This window comes from Coturnix japonica, chromosome 8, assembly GCF_001577835.2.
Source record: "Coturnix japonica isolate 7356 chromosome 8, Coturnix japonica 2.1, whole genome shotgun sequence".
In the NCBI taxonomy this organism is placed as follows: Eukaryota; Metazoa; Chordata; class Aves; order Galliformes; family Phasianidae; genus Coturnix; species Coturnix japonica.
The window spans coordinates 16,820,251-16,844,248 of record NC_029523.1 but is presented as its reverse complement, the minus strand read 5'-3'; the positions used below and the strand labels follow the sequence as shown (position 1 = coordinate 16,844,248).

General features: G+C 38.3%; 1 protein-coding gene across 1 annotated transcript in view; it reads left to right on the top strand.

Moving 5' to 3' along the window:
* AK5 (adenylate kinase 5) overlaps positions 1 to 23,998 on the top strand; it is a 76,334-nt gene that overhangs the window by 41,463 nt on the left and 10,873 nt on the right. Inside the window, exons 8-12 of the mRNA XM_015870253.2 lie at positions 1,960 to 2,036; positions 14,894 to 14,936; positions 15,696 to 15,740; positions 21,552 to 21,715; positions 22,700 to 22,816. Coding sequence (XP_015725739.1) covers positions 1,960 to 2,036; positions 14,894 to 14,936; positions 15,696 to 15,740; positions 21,552 to 21,715; positions 22,700 to 22,816 — 446 coding nt within the window. The remainder of the gene's footprint in view (positions 1 to 1,959; positions 2,037 to 14,893; positions 14,937 to 15,695; positions 15,741 to 21,551; positions 21,716 to 22,699; positions 22,817 to 23,998) is intronic.

The window sequence follows — 23,998 nt, the reverse complement described above, 5'->3', positions numbered from 1 at the left end:
TCTTAACTTTCCTAGCTAGGGACACATACTGCTCGTGGTAGCTATGTGACAGTTAATCAAATACTTACATAAGTGCTTTTAAAAGTGATTGATGAGTCCAGGTAAGCCAGTGCTAGTAGCAGTTCAGTCTTACTTAAATCATATTATCAACAATAACAATATTAATAGCAATGTGTCAGCTGTGTAAAATAAATCAAAAAATTAAGCTTCTCTTGGTAGCTGTAATTCTGTTTGATTGCATATACCTTTTACAGACAGGTATTTTCAAAAGACCATAAAGTGTATACGCCAGAGAACACAATGCCTGTATAAATGCAGCAATCAATGAATGAAAAAGTACTACCACTTTCTGTTTTGTTTTTGGGTTTTCTATAACAATCTTTTGAAGTATATATGAACATTAGGAGGGGAAAAAAATAACAACAAAGCACCAGCAGATGGTAGGTCTAAGACTTTCCTTGGTGTTTTTACTTAGTCTGAATGGTTGCATGAAAGATGAATTTGGCAGCAGTTTTAATATGGATTGCAAATCAAGATACTCTGGAATCATCATCTCTGTCAAGGAGTTACAGCTTTAGTCAGAATGACATCCAGTTTTTCTTTGCTGTTTTCTGTCCTAGTGATGCTTAGCTCACCATCTAATCATAGAATTATTTGAATTGGAAGGGACCTTTAAAGGCCATCTAGTCCAGCTCACCAGCAATAAGCAGACATCTGTCAGGTTCTCAGAGCCAGGTCCAGCCTGACCTTGAGTGTCCATCTGGGCAACCTGTTCCAGTGCTTCCACTACCCTTATCGTATAAACATTTTTATCATATCCAATTTAAATCTTATCTCTTTTAGTCTGAAATCTTTTCCCCTTGTCCTACCACAACAAACCTTTCTTTCTTACAGACCACTTTTACATACTGAAAGGCTGCTATCAGGTCTCCGTGGACCCTTATTCAGGCAATCTACATACGCAGCACTAATCATATCTTATACACCCCTTGCTGTCTCCTACTGCTTCCTTTGGGAAGACAAGTGACTGGTCCTACCTGTGGCTGCTGACTTGTTACAATGCTCTGAACCCTGTATGTCCTTACAGTATTTTCTTGCATAGTTTTAATAATGCTAGGAAATACTCTCCTGCAGTCACATGCCTATTTTTTAGTGTGTCAGTACTTGTAGGAGGACTAGGTTTAGGGCTGCACATCTGGCAGGTACAGGAGAATGTTTCCTTCCTCACTGCCCAGGAGTGAGATAATCTAAATGAGAAAGTGATGCCATAAAATGATGGTGATGTCCATGCTACATCCTTGCTGTACTTAGAAGAATGGTGGTTAATCCTCCCATTCTTGCTAAGCAGTCACCACCCACCCACATGACTCCTGATTTTGTTATCCAGCACCTTCAGCTTAAAGTCATTTTATAAAGCTAAACCAGCCCAAGACTTCTCAGCAAGTGAACTTTGTCATCCCCAGTGGAAGAGGCTCACAACTTGCTAAACCTGACACAAGAATAAGGGACAGAGTTGGGCTGTCATCTAGGAAAGGGATGGGAGAGGAACAAAGAGTGCAGTTGCTGGATGCATGCTGCTTTGGTCCCCATCAGCATCTCTCCAAGATCCATATCTGCTAATCACTAATTAGTATTTCCTTTCTCTTTCCAAACTATGACTCATGTTCTCCACTAAGATTCTTGTACAATTTTACGATAGCACATCAAAGCACACAGAACACACAGCCCAAAAAATTTACAATTTTCACTATTTAGTGTAATCATTACTGAAGATTTATGGAAGATTTTTAAAAAGCTTATTAATGGAATACATTTCGTTCAGGTATTTTAGCACATCTGAATGATTCCTTGGATCAGAGCTTTAGCACACATGGAGACAGTTGGAAATACTACAGCATCCTACCACATAGATTGAAGATTTTCAACATTTCTGAAGTCTAATTTTCTTTCCTTTTTTAGGGACAAATGAACTTGATTGCAGCCTGATTATGGATTCTGGAGATACTGCTTATACAGAATTTGACTTTGAAGATCAGGTAATTTTGTATATATGACCACTTTCTAGACAATATTCTAGATGATATATATTCTGTGTTTTATAATTTGTCTGAGCAGAGTGGCTGATCTTTAAGTATAGCTCAGCTTAAATGCTTTTAAGGGCAACAAGTAAATTTGGTATGATAATGACGAATATTCTATACAGGAACATAGAAGGGAGAAATTATCATATAGTCATCCCAGTTACCCATTACTATCATACAGTCATCCCAGTTACCTACTGTGAAAAACAAAATTAGATACTATTCTCAGGAAGAAAAGATCAATAACTCAATTCAGGAGCGAAGAACGGCTTATACTCAAAACTTAAGCTCGTTTTGATTGTGGCAGTGATTTAATACTCCAGCTATTTACCACATGCTGTTTACGAATTGTGTGAAGCATCAACAACCTTTACAATGAGAATTTCAAGTGGAAAAGGAATGCTTGTCTGGATACAAATGTGTCATGCAGTGATGTTATTACATAGGAAATCTGTCATGAGAATGTGGGGGATAAGAAGGCTTGTTTCTAAGCAACCTTACACAGCTGAGCTGCTAAAAATGTTTTTTTAGCAGAACATCTTGGTAGTCTCTTAACAAGAGGAGCTGGAGGTTACAGCAGTACACAGCATGTACTGAAGGCAAAGGCATTGCTGGGGATGAGTAGCACTCAACATAACTGGAGCAGACATACACAGATACCTCTGCATTCATTTGTTCCTGGAATGAGGTAGGAAAGTCTGCAGTGTAAACTAAGCCAATGAAGAATCACTTGAATTCTTCAGACATACACAGCTTCTTCCAAAATAACCTTTCCTGCCAGCAGGCAGGAACAAGGAGAACAAGTGGTGTGGTTCCACCCACCTACACACTCATCACCTCACCAAGGAGTGCTCCAAAACACAGGGAAGTGCTTTGAGAAACACTCTGTACCTATCAGTGAAACAGTGCAAAGCAATACTACTGCAGGTTAAGATCTGGCTTTTCTTGAAGAGAGCACTGGGGACACTAAACATTCATTTATAAAATATATAATACAAAGCTCAAGCTTTTTTTGAGTTGTTTTTCATTTGAATTCATGTAACAATTCAAAAAACAAAGTGATTGTTTCCTGCTGGCTATTCATGAATGCTTCAGGAAGCAGAACACTTGTAGTCACTAAGTCCCTACAGCACTATAAGGTAAGAGGGAAATACCAGGGAAAATACCCACTAGTGTGTTTTCTTTTTAAAATAAAAAACATCATTATTCCAAATCACTAATAACTATTTTTCTTCTCAGATCTATAGCAAGCAAATACTCTATTAAAGAACAAATAAGCTAGCTATTTAGAATGACTGACCAAAAACATTATTTAAAAAAGAAAAACAAAGAAAAAAGGCCATCAGTACTTCCTGGTGAGAATGCCTTGTAGAACCTATCAAAGTTTAATATGGTTGTGTTCTCCATTGCCTTTGCTGGAGCAGCAATTATCTCACTCATGACTCAATTGAGAAACAAAGTACAGTAAGCTGATAAGTTTCAGATGTTTTCAAGTGTATTGAGACTCAGGAAATATCTTTCTGGCCACTCATTTTTGGGTACAACATCGTGGCTTCTAAAGGACAAGGCTTTACAGAATATGCTAAGTTTACAGCACTTGCTGTGTCTAGTGTCTGTTTGGTCTAATAACAATTGCCTTTTGTTGCTGGAATGCTCTCAAGTGCGATACAGGTTCTCACTGTTCACTGTGGCATTCTTCTATATTTGTCATTCAATTTCTCAGCTTTGCCAGAGAGGCTGTTAATAAAATACCACTTGTTTCCAGAGATCAGACAAGTCTTATCTTTAAGAATTGGGTTTTTAATTAGAAACCTGCCATTTGGCGTATTTCAAGTGCATTCAGGCTAAAAAGGAGTATTGAAAAATTGGCTTCAGTGAATCCTATCAAAGACTTACAGAACAAAAGAGCAGCCAATTATTTTCTTGTGAAAACAAGGCTTTTGAGACAGCCTTAGCTAGTCCGAGGAATACTTAAACTAATTAATGAAGAGGGTATACAGCTGTGAAGTGAATACAACCCAGAACAAGTCATTATTAAACTGATACCTATAAAATGTAATAACAGCAGGTAAGCTTCAAGTAAATTCCTTAAAAAATATACTTATCTTCTTCTGAGGTTTTCATTGAGTCATACAATGGCTTGGTTGGAAAGAAAGTATATCTCAAATCTACAAAACATGAACACATAATTTTGTGCCTCAAGGGAAACCACAAGTTCATAACCAAGGTATTTCTTCCATATCCTTCCACTGTTAGACCAGACTTCAGTAAATGCAGTGGCACATACAAAGAAAAGATTGCTTGCCCCTGCTCCACTCTGGTATGTCAAAAATCTACGAAAAGTAGATGTAAAAAATACTGGAAGATAAAGGTGTTTCTGATCAGCAGTGACAAGAAATCTATTGAATTAAGTAAATTGCATAACCCAATCTTTGCTGCAAATGCAGGATGTTTTATAATTAGAAAATGTGACAGCTCACTTGAAAAGCAACAAGCAAAACCAAAGTTTAATGGAGGGAAAAAAGGCCCTCAAAGAGATCTACTCTCATTATAACGAGAGGAAACAAGCTCTTGATTAAAAGTTGTTGCCATGCAGTGACAATTCTGCTTGCAGCTTGCTATCACTTCCCACCCAGAGCAAATGGACAAATCTGGGCTGCTGAGGAACAGGAAACTTTAAGCACAGTGAAGAAAAGCAGACTCTTGCTACCAGGATTATAACAACATTTCCAGCCTGAATGATTATCAGAGCACAAAACCTAAATTCAAGGGTGATGAAAATGCCCCAAAAGCCTATACAAAAGCAAAACTCAAATATTCCTAAAGTGGAAAAGCAACAGTGCATTTGAAGCTCACTTTAATTAAAACCCTCTGGATTAAACCAGAAAGTCACTGTGCAGCATTTACTATGTTTTGTACCTGCACTTTGACTCCACTTTCTCTACATCTTGAAGATTCAATCCAAGAGTTAAGATTTCAGAAACAGTGCTCCAAGCAATTCTAGTAAAATGTGACAAAGAGCAAATGGCACATCCACATTAGCGGGGTAGTTTTGATTGGGAATGCTGCATTTCAGAACTGGGCAAACATTGATTAAAATATTTAAAGCAGCCAGACGTACAGGATACTATATTAATCATCTGCTTTACCTTTGAGAATATAGGGAACATCTGGTATAACAGCAGCTTCATTCATATGTACTGCACAGCATTAATCACTGCACATCTGAGTAAAATGATCATAAGTATCCTTATGATAAATCCCTCTGGGTTTCTAATGTTGAATATCACCTGTGTGCATTTTCCTTTTCCTTTGACAGAGGAATCAAGTAGAATTAAAACTTGTTTTAGAGAGAAACTGTTTAAAAACTGGACTGTGGCACAGAAAAGAAAACAGACTTTTGAAAACTCAGAGGACAGTTGAGAAACTCTGTCCTTCAATGTTTGTTTTTGATGAAGAGCAGAGAAAGGCAGAATCTAATCTTTAGGGATATCTACAAAACAATGATAATGCAAAAGCATCCAAATAGACGAAAGAGCTGGACAGGCAGGCCTAACTACAGAGAAAAGATGCTTAATAGAAATGTACTGAAGTCAATGAACAATCTGTTCAGTTCAAGTTGCCATGGAAACTACTCTATTAAATGCTTAAAAAAAAAATCAGCTTTAGAAACAAAGTACTACTGTTTGCCTGTTACAAAGTGTTCCCTTAATAAGCTCAAAGTAAGTGTATTTGGCATTTCTGTATCATTTGGTTAGCTTGAAGATTTCTGTCTTTCAAAATCACCATGGTGCACTGTACTAAAGGCACAAGAAATAAAGCCAACTTCTTTGTTTTCCCCCATGCAAACCATAGCAAAATGGACAAGAAAAACTGCCATGAGCTCAATTTGCATTTAATCTGGAAATAGTTGTTCTTCCCTCTCAGAAATTATTCAGCTTTATTTTCTGATGCTGCATGTGTTAGGAGAGTGAACTGTGCAGGACAGATGAAATCTTTGTGTCTCCATTTCTTTTCTGCATTTGAACCCAAAGCAGTTACCTGCAGTTGTGCTCAGGACAGGGCATGATTACCCCTCAGTGAGGTACAACAAGCTCATACAAGTTACTGGAGATTTAAACACATTGACAGCACTGTTCTTCAAGATGTGCCACATTTATGCTCTACTGAATATTTCTGCAGCAATTCAGGCAGTTCCGTGACTTGTGTAAGATGTCTGTACAACAAAGCGTTATAATTTACCATGTTTCACCTGCATTTTTCTGGAAATAGCATCAGGATAACGTACTTTCCTTCCTCTTACCAGCTTGCTTCTCTGCTGGCGAAACTAAGGGCCTTCTTCTTGAACATACAAACAACTTTGCAGCTGAATTTATGAGTCTACCAATTACACACCTGCCTTTATGTTTCACATTGCTCCTAAAGCTGATAGAGAAACACACACATTTCTGTATTCTCCTATACTTAGGCACATCAGTCAGGGCGGTGGGCAGGTTCTGTTCACATCACCCAGCACCCCAGGAGACCTCTACCAAAGCCCTTCCCTCGAAGTAATTCAGCAACAATTCCTGTACTTTAAAGCATTGAAGAAGCAGCACATTCTTCATAAAAAATATTTACTAATCACTCTCATTTTTACTTTTCTGTTTTAATCTGTAGTGATTACAAGGATACTATTTTACTTTAATGGATAGAGAACTGCTCTTTAAATAACTCATTTTGCATTATTTCAAAGCAGCAGAATGACTTCTCTGGGTACAGTAGCAATACTGAAAAAACCCTCAGTGTATCCTCTTGAAACCATATGTTTCCTATTTGGTTTATTTTTTTCTCCTTATGTACACAATGATTATGCAGTCATGTTTAGTAATTTGGGCTTACATGCTGGTCATAAAGAGGAAGAACTGACCTATTTTTAGTTCCTTCATAATAGGCCATCATGGATCTGTGGAGTTCTCACAGTTAAAATCTTTCTCAACAGATTAGTTCTTTATAAATTCTGTAGAAGATTTTTGTTGTAAGCTATAAAGTACCTAATAAAACATAAATGGGTGTTCCAGTAAACCTACAACAGGCCTGTTCAAAAGTTAAGCTGGTCTCAAAGGTCTTTGAAGGAGAAAAAATTGAGCACAGCTGTAAACAGTAGCAGCAAATCATAGATGTGAGGCCACACGCTGCTCTTATTTTACAACACCCTGTTCACGTCCTTCTCCATGCCAAGTTATTCCAGGCAGCGCTTTACTTCCATATTTTAAAAGGTCTGTTCTCATTAGCTACATTTCCTGGGTCTACACTTCTTTCCTCTTTCTCCCTGCTGTAATTCTGCATGCAATGTGCCTGTGTAAGCATCTGCTTTTCTGTAAATGGCAGATGTAATCAGGGCATAGCAACACTTGCTGCCTCCAGACCTGATCACCTGCCACACAAGGGAGAGACGCCTGCTAACTTTTGCAGTGCTATCCTGAAATAAAACTGCCTCTCCCCCACCACGCAGTACTGAATTAGGACTGGCAGTTTGAAGAACAGAGCTTTATAGCAAAATGTGTTACTGTGCATCTTGAACAAGTGCTGCAGCATGTGACACTGTGTGTGGGTTAGAAAGAGCTTAGAAGGGAGAAAGAGAAAAGACATTTCTGAGCTTACTGCCTGTGGAGACATCACTAGCAAAGGACAAATACTTTCATCTTAAAGCATGATACAAAGGAAACAAAAACAAAACATCCTTAGAAAACTCAGGAGATTGCAAGCGAAAGGCACATTCTGCCCTTGACTCCTTTGCTGTCTTTGTTCTTAAAGATTATTTTAATTGGTGCAACTTCTTAAAGACTAAAGACAAGTTACTTTTTACAGCTTACCTCACCTGTCCTGGAGTTTCATTTTCATAAAGTAATGGAGCTGATGCTAACAAAAATAAATGAGTGGTGATGATGATGCATGCAATCAGAAGCATAACAGTAGGTTATCTATGGAAATTAACTCATGAAGTTTTAGTTCTTTCAAAAGAAGCTATTACTGAATTCCACTTTATATGTTCCTTGACAAAGCATTCATATCTTTGTAACACAGTCTTACTGGAAATTAATTGAGATTGCATTTGTCCTCTAAAGTAAAAAGCAAATAGAACTGCCTTCCAGTTCTGCAGATAGTGCCAATGTGAGGAATCCACTGCCTTCAAATCACAAAGATCAAGCTGCACATCATCTTGAAAAAGCCTCAGTTCTTCAAGACAGGTTTTCACCCCAAATTCAGTGTCCAGTTTACCAGAACACTCTCACACTGCTCTGACCATGCCAATTGCTGCTACCCTACTGGAAAATATGTTCTTGCCCCAAACCCTGGTTGCTAGGTTTGCCCTTTAAAAGATCATTTCTGTAATTCCTTTTCCTAGCATGATAGTGTCTGGAAATCAATACGAAGCTAATGCATTTTTCTTGCTTAATACTCACACGCATTTTATGTCTTGCATTGTCCTTTAAATCAAGATATATATGATCTTGGTTTGCAAGAGGAAATCAATTTGTTTTTAACATTACTGTATAGGTACTGTAAGGTTTATTTTACAAGGGAAATAGCATAGAAATGCTTGTCTGTGCTAATATCCCAGGGGCAAAAGGGAAATGCTTTCTGTAGATGTTATTACAAAAAACCATTTGGTCTGCACTTCCTTGTTGCATGCATGACAAACAAACAAAAATCACCTCAAATAACATTAGCACTGTTCTCTCATCTTAATTACTATTCATCTCTTTTGCCGCAAGTAACTCTACTCCTCTGAACAGTATGAACTGTGTAAGAAAATACACCGCTGGGGGAAGAAAAACCTCCAAGTCAGGGTGTATTTATACTGTATCTCATTTACACACATTCATTAGTTCTGGACCAGGGAAGGTCAGAGCACAGCAGCCTCTTTTTTCCAGAGCCATATTTCAACATAAAGTGTGCAGAAAGCAGCTCAGCTTCAGAAAGCTATTTGAGTCTTAAATCAAATTTAAAGGCAAAGAACAATACAGCTCATAAAATCTGCTCCCAGAGACCATTGCCCATACATAAAACTTACAACTAACCCAGCGTATCTCATCAAAACCAAACATTTGCTCTTACAGGAAAACGGGAATTTAGAAGACAAATTCCACAGCTCAGTGCTGACTGCACCCAATTTCTTAAGATGCTCAGCTTCACCTAGCAAATGCTTGCTCAGAGTCTTGTGAATGCAGATGAACTGCACCTGTAAGGGTCCATTCCAGTTTTGATGAGCAGAGACTGCATACATCTAACCTGAAAGACCATCCCCTAGGATTAGGCACATATCTGTTAAGCTCAGTTGCAAACACATGTCAAACTAAAACCACACAGATTGTGACAGACTGGACTGGCCTAAGCAGAAAACTTGTACATCCAGATGATGCTTGACAGACACCTCACACTGCTTTCTGATTCCCTTGAGCATTCTTAATCAGTGAGTTTACTTAATTGACGGCTGAAGTTGATTTTAAGGTAAATGATGCTTTAGAAGCATCATTTGCAAACATCTGAAACTGAATTTCATATTATGTTATTAAGGATTAAGAAATCAAAGCAAAAACACTGCAATCTAAACAGGTGAAAGTGGAAATCTAATCCCTAGATCTGTCTTCCATGTATAATTATGTTCTTATTGATATCACTTAATATCTCTTCTGAAGTGCAGATAATGCCCTTACCTAAAGGAATCACAAGGAAGATTTATGTGGAATTGCAGAATTCCTTGAAAAAGTAAAAAGCTACACTTGTACTCATAACATAGCAAAAGGAGACCTACAGCATTACAGCATGCTGAAAAATTGATGGTTATATCCACCTACACCACATGGAAAGAATGATAATGAGATCACTTAACTAAAGCTGCATACTCACTTCTTGCTTGGACTGTATACACAATGTCATCTGTATTAGCTGTACTTGTAAGTAAATAGAAAAGAATATATACATGTTAAGTTCTATTCTCAACAGATATTTCCTACACAGGGAAACATGCTGTTTTCATTTGTTTGATATGTTCCATTGAATATTTACATTCTTAAATTTAATCTTTAAAATTATGCATAATTTTAGTCAGAAGTCATGATGCAATTTCAGTTCAGTCTCACTCTATTGCCAAATTGAGTCAGTTGATAAAAAGAGAATAAGGGGAGCTCAAAAATAAAGAAAATAAGCAGCAGGATTCAGAAGCAGTATGTATTTACTGCTATTCTCTTAGTCTATTTTGAGTTGTGCTTGAATTTGATTGAAATGTATCAACGTGTTATAGAAACACTGAATGTTCATTTTCTTCTCCAAGGACTTCACAGAGTCAGTTGAAATATATATATTTAAATTTGAAACTTACAAAGTCAAAGGTGTAGAAGGGTTTACTTGAAAAGTTCTGCCTGTATATATATATCTATACACACACACACACACGTGTATATATATATAGATAGGTCTTGTTCCTCCCCACACCACTCCCCCTCTTTTTTTTTATCATATATTTGGATTTGCTCACTGAACTGCCGGTATTGCACAGTATGACAGACACGCACGTGGAAAATATTCAGCTAGTAACGCACAGATTGCCTTCAGACTCAGATCAGCCTTATTTAGAGTCCTGCTGCTATTTATTTCTTTAAATCTTCTGCCAAATAACTCAAAGAGGGGTGGAAGATCTTGCAGAAGAAAAACATGAAGTTACTTCCAAGTTCAATATTATCCAGATCTGTAATAAAGACTGGTTGACTTGCTGAAGCATCAGATAGCAAATCCTGGAAGGAATTCTCCCCCAGCGATGATTAGAACTGAACGATCTTTCCATATATAGCTTAGCTTCCTTTTTAATCTTAGTGTATTTTTGCCCTTGGTAACTTCAGCTGTCCGTTTTTAGTTGAATTCCTCCTGGTATGTACAGATACATTCCTGTTCAATATTTCAATGTGTACTGTGTCCCTGTTTCACTGAATGCTGCTTTCTTAGCTGACCCTGTGGAGCTCATCCCCTTGTGACTACCTGTCACTTGATTCATACTCCGTAATGATTTACACCACAGGAAAGATATAAATGCCCACCTTCTGCACAATTCCAATGTTATTCACACAAACTTTTTCTTCTCCCTATGTAATCAGACTCATAACTTCAAAATATATCCAAAGTCACATTCCTCCTGAACTGGTTTGCTGAAAGATGATAAACTCTTTCTTTTCTGAGAACTGATGCAGTGCTGTGAAGGAGCTGTACTATTGCTTTTCCCCTGAAAATGTCATTGCTTTTATTGATATAGAGCTTTCTACACTATTGTGTTGTTAAGAGCCTCTAAATAATCCTGTTTAGCACTGACTAATGAAAGCAACTTCCCTCCCTTTTTCTGTTACACTACTCACATTTTCTTTTCTCTTTTCCCTGATGCAAATTGAATATTTATTCATAATTGTTTTGTTTCTTTGCCTCCATTCTCCTTAACCCACAGTTATTTGTGCACTTTTTAAAAGTTTCTAGGAGGAACTCTGTTATATCTGTTGAGAATCAAACAAAATATATCAGGCACTTTATACCACTATTTTCACAAAGCATGCAGCAACAAAAGGGCAATAAGAACTTAGTAAAGTGGGTGGGGAAAAAAAGACTGGAACAGAGACTGAAACAGAAAACCTCTCACCTCAAGGAACAAATATTCAAAGCAATCATATTTAAATCCTAACAAAAAAGTCCCATTAGAAAAAAAGAAAGCTCTATTGCTTTCTCTGAAGTGATATTTTGTAAGTGTCCTAGTTCGCTAATAGCAGAACTCAACAATTTGGATAATTCTGTATCATCTCCTTATTGCAAACTGTGACTACCTGTCAATGCATTCTATTATGGAAGTAACCTCAGATCCAGCAATGATAGGCACAACCTGTATGTACCTACTGCCATTCAGTTATTTACTGATAACCAGTTACATGACAAGCCAGAAGCTTGTGTTTTCCAACTCTGAAGGCAAATGTCAGCTAGAGACAGATGGAGAAGTCTGCTGGCTGCACAGAATCCAATATACTGTTTACACTGACAAAGCAGTTATGTGACCAGCTGTGCCCCACTGACTGATACGTTTCCAGATAATAGTTGAAGATGTTACCTGGCTTTAAAAGTAGCTGAAATTACACCTTTCTCTAGAGCTCATTAACAAAAGTTCTGTTCCTCACCTGGCTTTCAATTAAACACAAGCATCTATATTGAGAATATTGAAACTATTCTGCTACACTGTTGCTATATCCGTGATAGCAATAGCCAATTTATATTTCAGGAATGGGTAACACTAAATCCAACAGCTCTGTTCCATAGCACTTTGGCAACTAGGCAGAACAGTGCTTTCAAGCCAACAGAGATGAAGTTGTTCACAAGTTTAGAGACCTACTCCTGGAAACACACAATTAGATCTTGTCAAATGTGACACAAGCAGACTGGAATTAACCAGTCTCTGCTGCTCTCTAAAAAGGAGAACAGGCTATGAAGGCAGTGAGGCTCTCTTCACCCAGATCAGCAGGCAAAGTGGCTGTACTTTTGGGGAGGCTGGGAAGAAGCCTGGTTCTGAGATGTGGACGAATACCTTATATTCAGAGCCAGGTTAACTGTGGCCTTACTCTTCTTCCTCCTGACTTTTCTCACAACTCCCCAAGAGACAAACTGTCAGGAACTCTTTCCACTCTGAGCTGGGTGTCACTGAAATATCTGTGAAAATGAAATATTGACAGCGATATGTTCTTTGAATATGAGGAGCTTGTTCTGGCCCAGGCTGGTGGATCCACTCCCAGAGTCACAGAACAGGTGCCCTTTGGAAAAAAAAAAATAGGAATGAAACATTCTTTCATAGACAGTATTTCTGTACCTGAAAAATGAGCAGGTACCGATATAATGAATTATTTTGATGTTCTTGTTTACCTGACTTTGAGTTGTAATTACAGTTCACACTCTTGACCTTTCATAGAATTTATTCTGTATGTGAACATGGCTGGCTGCCTAGTTAACCTCTTGGTCTATTCAAACAAATAAGGTTGGTCAAATAACAATTTAAAAAAGCTGAAAGTTTATTTTGCTTCACCTCTATCTCTAGTTCCTACATATTTCAGCTCTACAAAATGAGATCTGTTCCTGGCTTAAACAGACCTTTATTATCACCTGCTGCTCTGAGCAGCCCAGTGGGGTTACTGAGGCAGTTCCATTCTGCAATTATAGGGTAGAACGAAATACATTATTTGAAACTCCATTATTTGCAAGGAGTACTGCAGTTCATTTGATTGTAGGTAAACTTCGCAACTGCAATCTTGATTTTTAAAGGAACTTTAAACTTTGTACCTAAATCCATTTGCATTCATAAACTTAAAGGTATGATAAAAGGTTGAATCTCAGACTAGGCTTTCTGTATGTAATATGTCCTCTGCAAGGTCTAAAGTATTATTGTATTATTACTTCAAAGAAAAAGTGTGCATGATTAATACCGTCACTGGAATTGCAGGGAAGAAATTAATCTTTTGCTTTTACTTTACTTCCCTGAAATACCTCCCTCCAAACTTTCTTTTATTAGTAGTAGGTTTTAAAAAGGCAAATTTAAAGCAGTTCCACTGCAGTGTAATAGATTGAGAATCACAGAAAGAAAGAGTTCAATGTGGTCAACGTAATGGCTCTTCAGCCTAATGAAGAGTGCTTATGTTTCAGTGATAATGGGAAGACAGGGAAAAATCCACTAGTGCAGCACAGGAGCCCCGTGAATCAGAGCAGCCAGTACTTCTGGTCACAACAATGCTCATTCCACTTAATGTGCTCACACAGCAATACACGTTTCTGATGGTGGCAATTTCTGACACCACATTGATGCAGAACTGCAAACGACTGCAGCTTGTGAACTCTATGCTAGTGTTGGACATAACCTTGTCCGCTCTAAATATGTTTATTTTGAGAGAACCAGTGTAATGTGTACTATGCTGATATTAGACACCAGCCACATAAGATACACATGTTATTGTCAAGGTTATGATTTTTGTATGGATTATATATTACGGCAGTGACGGTATGAATGTATTGACACTACATAATCCAGACTATGTCCTGCATATATGTATATAATTCTCATAAACAAGGACAGCAAACAGTTCCTGCTCTAACTCTCTTGCTGATCAATAACCATAATTCTTCAGTCGTTATATATATATATATATATAAATTATATTGTTATACATATATATATATATATACACATATATATATGCAGTACATGACAAAATAATTCCAAATGATCAAGCATAGGAAAAAAAACAAACATACCAAGTTCTCCATTTCCCTGGCCTGATCCCTCTTTGTAGTTCAGCAGCCTTTGTAACAAGTTGCATTTCGCAGTGTATTCTGAAGGTCAACAAATTCAAACTGTTTCAGACTAAAGACTAATTTTGTCTTTTCATTGTAGTTCACTTCTAGTGCTGCTCCAGTGTTGCCTTTCCATCACTTATAGCTTATCATGCCACATTTAAAAACCAATTCAACATGCACCTGGTCTGCTTACATGATAGACTGGAACTGCACAGCTGGAAACTGGAACACACCAAAGTGTTCCTTACAAAGAAATAAAACAGATGGAGCCAGTGAATCCCCATTTACCTCAGGTTTTCCAGGTTCACATTCTACACTCAAACACCATTCTTGTGACACTGTAAACCATCTGTCATCATGGATTAAGGCTCAGAGGTTAGACGTAGATATAAGTAAATACAAGAAGAAATAAAACTACTCTGCAAGAAAAATCCATTTCAATTTTTTAATTGCTTAATTAACAGGAGGAGGATCAGTCAAGTTTTTCTGGTTATGAAAGCACGGGAGGTGAGTTTGTTTACCTTTTAAACCTTTTAATAATAAGAGCTGTAGATACTTTTACGCAACATAACAACCAAAAATAAGTGAGGTAAATGAGTGTGTGTTGCAAGTAGTTAACTCAAAGACAAACTTCCATCAGACATCCCATGGTGCAGAACCACCCCTCTATCTTGGTATAAACAGGGTAGACAGAAACAAACTAAGAACCCAACAATTTAAGCAAAAGGTAGTGTTGTAGCACCAGAATTCTGGTAGGAAATAAAAAGATGCCTGGATTTCAATTGAGATTACTATTATTTAGCTGAATTTGAGACTCAGGGGAATTTTAGGCTATATCTCTGATATGCCAAATAACACCTGAATGGGTTGTGGACCAATTTCTGTACTATCCATGACCTAATTATATATTCAAAGAAAGATGCAATGGGTTGGGAAGCAAATTACTACATCAAGGTGCATGTGCTCATTTATTTTTTTTTTATTTTTTTTATTTTTTTTTCTTCAGTTTTTTTGTTTTGAGGATGATTTCTATACGCAACATCTAGCTTTCAAGTAAAGGATTTTTTTGTGTTGTTTTTTTAAATCATATCTTCAGTGACAGCTACAAGGGTGGGGATAAATGAGCAGGGTGAGCATTTCTCCTGCAACACAGAGCAGAAAGCAAATCCAGTTTAAAAAAGAATAGATCACTTCGCTATGTGAAAAGTCAGCAAGACTGATATGAGTAGGTGTTGTCAATAGAATGACTTTTATTTTTTATCTTAGATTTTTCAGAAGAACTGAAGAAATCAAACATCTTTTTTATAGTTGGTAAGTAGAATTTTTTTTTCTTATTGTATTTTAAAATCTATGTGTGTTTTTTTTTTTAAAGCATTGATTATAGGTATGTGATTTCTTCTAAAGATTAGCAGAAGTGCTTAGCTGCGTATTTACAGAGCAATTATAGAATCAGTAAGATTGGAATAGGCCTGTAAGGTCATCTAGTTCAACAGCCAACTCATCACCACCATGCCCACTAACCATACCTCCAAGCTCCCAGTTCCCTCAGCCAGTCCTCATAAGGCATTTCACAGCCCCATTGCCCCTCTCTGGACATGCTCCAAGGCCTCAATGTCTATTTTTTTGTAGTGAGGATCCCAGATCACAGCTGTGACTGACCATGCTAACAATCACACGAAGTTCAGAACAGAAGATAGGCTGAAGTGCAAACTAATTCAAAACAATCATAGTTCTTGTGCAGTGACAGCACTGCTGGGTGACCTCATGACAAAGCTGACTCACCAGCTTTAGTTAAGGTGTTATTAATAAATTCAATTGAAAAATAATAAAATCAGGTCTCTTTACCTCTTCATGAAACATCTTTTGTAAACATAGATTTCACTTGTGCATTTCCTTAGCATGCCATTACCTTGCTCAATGCTTAGCATGCACTGAGGCTTTGCAGACTCAAGGACCACAATATACTTGTATTCTGGAAGTTCACTGAGGAAAGAACACCATATTAATGCTCAGTATTATACAGATGGGACTAATGTAAGCCACAGATACGTGGAAGAACCTTTATTTAAAAAAAAAAACACATTAAAACTAGAAGATTAACAAGTTTCACCTGAAAGCTTAGTACTAGTTACTTGGAGAGAAACATTGCTTTCTTTAAGATCAAGCAGAGTTCTTCCAACAAGAACAAAACTCCACTCTCTCATCAGAGCAACATGAAAAGTAGACTTAACCACAATGATCAATTCATGACTTTATCATACTTAGCTAATGCAGCACACAACAGCACATCCAGAAAATTGTCTTTCTTAACAGCATTAGTGGGTACATTATCTCTGCCCATCCTCTTACAGGAGTCCTGTAAGACACAGCCACATTTGGCTTTGGCTGAAGCTGAAACTTAAGTAGAACATTTCCAGGAATTTTACTTCACTTTGGATCAGAGGCAAACTCCCCACTAACTCTTTAACATAAAGTTTTAAGGTCAGGATAAATAAGACCAGCTTTCCAGCTGGCACTCTGAAGACATTATCCCCACCTACATATGCAGATACCTGCTGCCAACACTAGCTTCTGCATAGGGATTGTGGGGAGGGAGAACAACAACAAAACACCATTTGTCCAAGAAACATAATTGTCCAAAGACCTTGAACAACCTTATCTAACTTACCAGTTGAAGTCCCATCCAACCTAAATTATTCTATGATACTTGTAATAAAGTTCAGTTACACTTGAATTGCAACCATGGAATTATAGTCTTTCATAGTCTGGGGGTGATCGGGGCCTCAGGTAGAGCAAGTGTAAGGCTTGACTTCTTAAACCAAGACCTGCAGACTGCAGTGAAAAACTGAGAAGTGCTGCTCAGGCAGCTGTCATTTCTCCCTACCCACCGAGACCTCTTTTTCTGCCTTTGAACCATTCTCCGTGAAGCACTTCTGCAGCCAATAATTAAATTGGGAAAGGTGAACACCTAAGTCAGCGGTGCTGCCAGAAAGTTATTTATCCCAAGATCTTTTTATACAATTTCACAGGCAGCTGAATCAATATAATATGAAACAGAAACCTGTGCTAAGATGGTGTGCAGACCTTTAAATCTCAGCCTTGTCTATAGGAAGAACAACATGCAGAATGACATGTAATTTTAGGCTCTGTGAAGCACATGAGTTCTGAGTATTTACTCACTTTTCATATCAGAGAGAGATATAAAGGATTCCAAGGTTAATCTCACTGAGTGATGCCACCTGCCTAATTTCTGAATTTACAATTATTTTTTTTAAATAAGCTCATTAATGAGCTCTGAAGCAGTATGTGCAGTACACAGCAGTAATAACACAATAGACAAGCATGCTAGCACTGAAGTACTGTTAGTAGTTGACCCTGTAAGTAAAGGCCAACAAGAAGTGGTTTGCAGTTTTGGAGTTAATAAAACACACCCTGAGAGCAAACTCAGTAATACTTGTGTTTGACCATCACAATTATGCCTTTGGCTCAAGGTTGGCCTCAAGTCCCTCCCTGAAGCAGCTCACACATGCCTCACTATCCCATTGCCTTGCTGCTATGGAGGAAGCTCTGTAGTCAGCTCCAGCAGGAGTCTGCAGAGCTTATGGCTGTCATGCAGCCAACAGAGCTCCCCGACTGCACTAACACAGCTGTGACCCTGACCAGAAAAACTGAGAACTAGTGGAAGACCTCCATTACCTCATCAAGGTCTACCCAGGTCGCCCCAGCCCTGGCAACCTCAGGCCTCCATGTGGAGCAGTTGGGTCACCATTGGTCATTAGCTCCCCATGATCAGGTGCTTACAGGAACTGTGCCCAAGCTTATCACAGCTCAAGTTCAAGCTTGCACACTAATTCCATATTTTACTATAGGTCACAGTACCTTCAGTTTCTCAGTATTTTCTACACTTTCCTTTTCTAACTAAATATCATATTTAAAAAAAAAAATAAAAAAAAAATCAGGAAAGAACATGACTAACCCTGAATAGCAAGTTACTGTGAATCAGTCTGCCACAGGTTAACGCGAGCTTTGTCCGAAATAGAGGCAGGCAGAGTGAAATATGACAGCATTCCAGAAAATCAATAGGGTTCACAAAGAGTCATATGCCTTCACAACAAAAATGTGGGCCTGTTTTCTGGACAGCCAAGCTATTGTGGAAACTTCACCACAAGTATTTTTATGTTTGAAAAACAATGTAATAAGTTCTAGTGAAGGCTTCTTGTCTTTGCAATGGCTTTTGTTACACATACTACACAGCTGTTGTTCATTATAGATTCTCATAAATTAGACTGGTTTTCTCATATTTCTTAGAAACACACATAGATTCAATAAAAAGACTTCCTGAAAGAATGAAGTACAATATTACAGGTTGATTCCTTTGTCACTCACAAGTATGCAAAGTGGGTCACATATATTTTATCAAGCAATAGGATGCTTTGCTTCTCATCAAATGATGCAAAATTAAAAGTAGTGGCCATAAACATTATCATTTTCACCACATAGCTGTTATTTAATTACAACTTTTGCTCTTTAAAGGGCTCAGCATTTTAATTTAAGCTTTGCTGGAATTTTTCTATGAAAATAAACACGGGCAACTTGAATGTTTTGGCAGAATAGTAATGCTTATTTTGGCGTATGTCCTGCATGTTCAATAGCATTCTATTTTAAAATACTAGGAAGACAGAGGTATTACAGAAATGTACTAGCTTTTATAAGTATTTATCTTCAAGCTAAATAACCTAAAATTGCTCTCATATTGTCATTTCTGCAAGAGATCTAGATTTAGTATGTGAAGAGACATTGAAGAGAAGTTGCATTAGAAGAAGAATAAAGTCATTTTTATAGGTGTTTTTTTTTTTTTTAAACTAAATCCTGGATGTACACCAAATAGGTAGCATGAACTTACAGCTCTGCTAGTCAATTAAAGCCAGAAGATAGAATATGTAATCAAGCACACGTGCACACACAAACTTATCAATATGAAAACAAAAAAGACCAGAAATAATTTATCATTACAGACACTTACAGGCGATTTGCCCATTATGGCTGCATATTAGCAGCTAGTTTTACACAGACCTTATTCTCCTCCAATGACTGTTTTTACAAAGGAAAAGTTTGTTTCATCTTGAAGCAACAGAAAAACAACATGTAACCTACACTGAGAAGAAAATAACTGTGACACAGACACTTCTAGATAAAATCGTAGTGCAAGTGTGAATCTCACGCCACAAGTCGATAATTATGTTTGCAAATGTGAAGTAGCAGACTGCAACTTACTCTAGACAAAACTGTTCCTTCCTAACTTACTACCTTATAACTCAAATTTTATTCTCAGCTACACTACTGTAAGAACTCTGAAGATTATGTTCTCAGTGCAATTATTCCTTAAATTGAACACCAAAGTTAAAACTTCCTGATCAGTATGAGATGATGCCAAATTCAGTTCATGGTGGAAGTGTTATTCTTATGTTTGTTCACATTAAGATGAACAAAAAGGAAAATCACATTGCTCAACACTGCATGTTTTCTAGCATCTTAAATGCACACAATGGATCCAGGTAACCACAGTTCTGAGTCTTGAAACACATACTAGTCATACACTTTAAAAAAAAACAGAACCGTTTAGTAAAGCACACTTGTACCTTTTGTTTTGTTCTTCAGTCTTGGCTCTACTTCTTAATTTTGAGCACTGTCTACCTGCAAGGGTATAATTACCTCCTACTACAGCAGTTCTTCTGAATAGAAGATCATAAAAGCACTCCCAATTGCCACACACCCAGATAATTTCTCGCCACAATCTCTCTTTTCTGATGTGAATTTACTCTCCATGCTTCCCCCCAGCTCTGGGCACCAACATGGCCCCTCTGCTCCCCCCACAAGTACTCACCTCAGCTCATCCAGCAGCTCTGGAAATCACCACCACAGGAGCAGAATCCATGAGAAATATCCTCCATTTTATCGAACTCTCCAGCAGGAGTGGGGCAGCTATGGCTGCTCAGCAGGCAGCTAAGGAACGTGCTGAGGGGGGAGGAGCAGCCACCCCCTGCAAGGAAATGGGATGGGGCAGTGCTAGCACATAGGGCACGAGGTATCCACCATCTCTGAGCAGCCCCCAGAATGGGCACGTGCAGAGAGGCAGTGTTTGAGGACTCGGTGCAGTGGCAGCTGGCTTGATGAAGGATGCAGGTGTATCTACTGAGTTATTTCTTTCAGCAGCACCTACCCAGCTCATATTTGCTGTCACCTGTGGGCCTCTGGGTGGGGGGGAAGGGAGGTCAGCGCACAGCTGTGGTGAGCAGCAGGCACCCTCTGTTCAGCCAGGGGAAAAATCACCTTAGCAGCCTCACCCGAGTCATGGAATCTGCTCGGACTCAAGGTGGTTTTCCAGCTCCCGGCTAAATACAATGAGAGTGAGGGGTGACAAGGTGCCATGCAGAGCACTGGGCCCGCACAGCACCTTGCAGTGTGTGCACAGAGTAAGTCAGATCTGCAACTGCAGGAGCAGTAGGACTAGGCCTCCACCTGCATTCAGCTGCTTCAGCAGGTGTACCAGCACCTGTGGGAGCCATCTGGCTAGAGGTAAAGGTGGCCAGCACAGGGAAGCCTTGCTCTTTTATATGCCATAGTGCAAACAGGTTTGGTTCCTGCACTTCCATATGTGTGCCCTGTAACACAGACAAGTGCTGACATCTCTGCTTATATCTTTCCATTCCACAAGCGGGGGCAAAATATTTCCCTTGCAAGGATTTCACTGTGTTTTGCAACACTAGCAAGATCAGTTTGCTAATGTTTGTTGTAATAAGCAAGCCTGAATGTGTACTGAATCAAATACACTCCCCTGCTCTGTGTTTAATGGCTTTCAGTGACATGGTAATTGTGTTTTAGTAACAAGTTCTCTTCTGCAAAACATTTCCTTGTTTTGACTCCTTGATTTCAGCACACTTGAGTCAGCATTGTGGGTATTAGAGGGGAAATACACGACTTGTCCCAATGTCTCTGTGCTTTTTTTAAAAAAAATAAAAAAAGTAGGCAGTTATCAATTTCGTTCAATTTTCTTAGCTGCTATAATTTGAGAAAAGGAAGATATTTATTGCTTTGTAATTCTTGATGTTCTTCCTCACAAAGGTGGCCCTGGGTCTGGCAAAAGCAGCCAGTGTGAACAGTTAGCCAAGAAATATGGATTTACTCATCTTTCCACTGCTGACCTCCTCCAAAATGAGTTATCAACACTATCAGAGAGAAGTAAATTTATCAAAGACATCGTGGAATGTGGTGAACCTGTGCCTGGAGTAAGATACAATTTTATGTGGGGTCCTAACAGTTTACAAAGGCAGTAGTACATAGATTGTCTAGAAGGGTGGAAATAAGAGAAAAAGAAATGATTCCTACTAAAGGAAAAGGAATCTTCAACTTGAGAGAGAATCTTCCTCGTTGCCAGATACGTGACACTTGTTTCCTCCTTCTGTGCCAGGAGCAATTTACATTTGAGTTCCATACTGACATAAATGAATCATGAAGTACAGTGAGACAGATGCTGTGCTATGCATTGCAAAATGTAGGAATAAGTACAGGAAACAGAAACTTTATGAACATTTTATAGCTTCGCATTTCAGATTCAGAGCTGGTCCTACTAGCAGCTATTCTAATTTACAATACCTGCAGTGGTTCCCTGCAGAGCTGGCTGACATCCCAGAGCAGCTGGACTGCGGTTTAGTGGAGACCATGAAGACGGTGTTGTTCTCAGCTGGACTTGACTTTTATATGGCAGGTCTGCAGCCTGAACTCTTGATGGGTCTTCAACAAGTGCAGTTAGATTGTGGAGTGTGTTTACTAATGAAAGGGAAGTGCTGCTCAGGGGAAACTAAAAGCTATGCTGAGGCTTGATTTTGATTGCTTTGCTCCTCAGTGTGATTGATCAGATGGGGTCTCTTAATACTTTCCATGTAATATAATTATAACAATGACATAGCAAATGCAATTAAATTAGAAAATGTAGCAGAGCCAGCAAAGTTTTGCAGATACTAAAATTAATTTTGAAACTTCAAAATATCCCCAGCTATTTAGAGGATACTTTGGAAGCTTAAGGATAGGTTGCAGTGCTAGGATTGCAAAACATGTGCAGGTACCAAAGAAAAACACCTGCAATCACAGGATGTGGTTTTAGCAAGCCAGATCAGGGTGATTCTCAAGGGCATAAGTCAGTGTAGCAAATAAAGATACCAGCTATTCTTATTAATCAATTAATCAAGTAACTCCCTTTCTTTCCTATGCAGGGTATTGTCTTAGAGCTACTGAAAGAAGCCATGATCACCAGTTTAGGAGACACAAAAGGATTTCTGATTGATGGTTATCCCCGTGAGTTGAAAGAAGCAGAAGAGTTTGAGAGCAAGGTGAATGTGCAGTCGTAGTTCTGTTAATACTCCTGTTAAGTTAAGATACAATTATACTTCAGGTGCTGCTTGGGAAGCCACCTTCAATTGATTGCAATGGGGACTTGTAAAGAGCCAATCCAACAAAGAATAGTTTTGATGCTGATCACATCACCAACACGGTGCCTAGGGCTTTTGAACTTGCCTATGGAAGTAAAGGCTAATTTCAAGTAGATGTAATAAAAACAAAGAGCAAATGCCATGTAGTGGAAATTAAGTTTCTTAACATCTGTCTTCTACTTCTACTGGACTGGGGCTACTCTTCTTGTGAAAGGCACATGAAGGCCTGTGTCACTACAGCTAATTTCTCACTATTGAGTGACCTCTGCTAAAGCTTCTGCCACTTGGAATCAGCAAACACCGATAAAGTTCTCGTGATGAGTAACAGGCAACAGTCATAGAAAGAGTGTTTTGCAAGTGGCTGTGTGACAGTTCAGAGAGTTATTGATTTCCTCGGTATGTACAAAGAGTTAGAAATCTCAGCTGTCCATTTCTAAATCTGCAGAAAATACTCTATACAAACTTCCTGAATGAATCATCTATTTTCTTCTCAAAAATATCTGCTTTATTGAGCTGATTACCAGTTCCAGTAGACACTGGGACATAGCAAAAGATCTCATAGTCCTAAGCCTTCTTTGATATTTTCAGTAAAACACAAAGAACCCAAAGTTTATTGTTGAATGTGCTGTCATACCTGCAGTGAAGCAGTGCATTCACTTCAGCCTTTACAAGCTAAATTTTCCTGCTCAGAAAGTCTATGATGTTTTTTAAAATGAGTCATTATTGAGATAATGCTGTGCAGTTCTTTCTGAAGAGTGGTCAGAAACTCTTCCTACACTGCAACTGAATGACATTAATTGGAGCATAAGGCTTTATATATTAATGGTGTCAAAGTGCATATGAATAATGCTGCATATCTGCATGATGTACGAAAAGCATTTTAATTGTTAACAAAGAGATATTCTGTTTAGAAGACTTTGGAAATAGTGCTTCTACTTAAAAGCTTGACAGCTGTAATTAGAATTATCTACATAGAAAGAGCTTATTCTCTCATAAGTTCTGCCCAGTGCCTTTCTAAGAAATAGATGATTTTGTTTTACTATCCATAATTCTAGATAAGCAAAAGTTTGCAATCCTTTGATT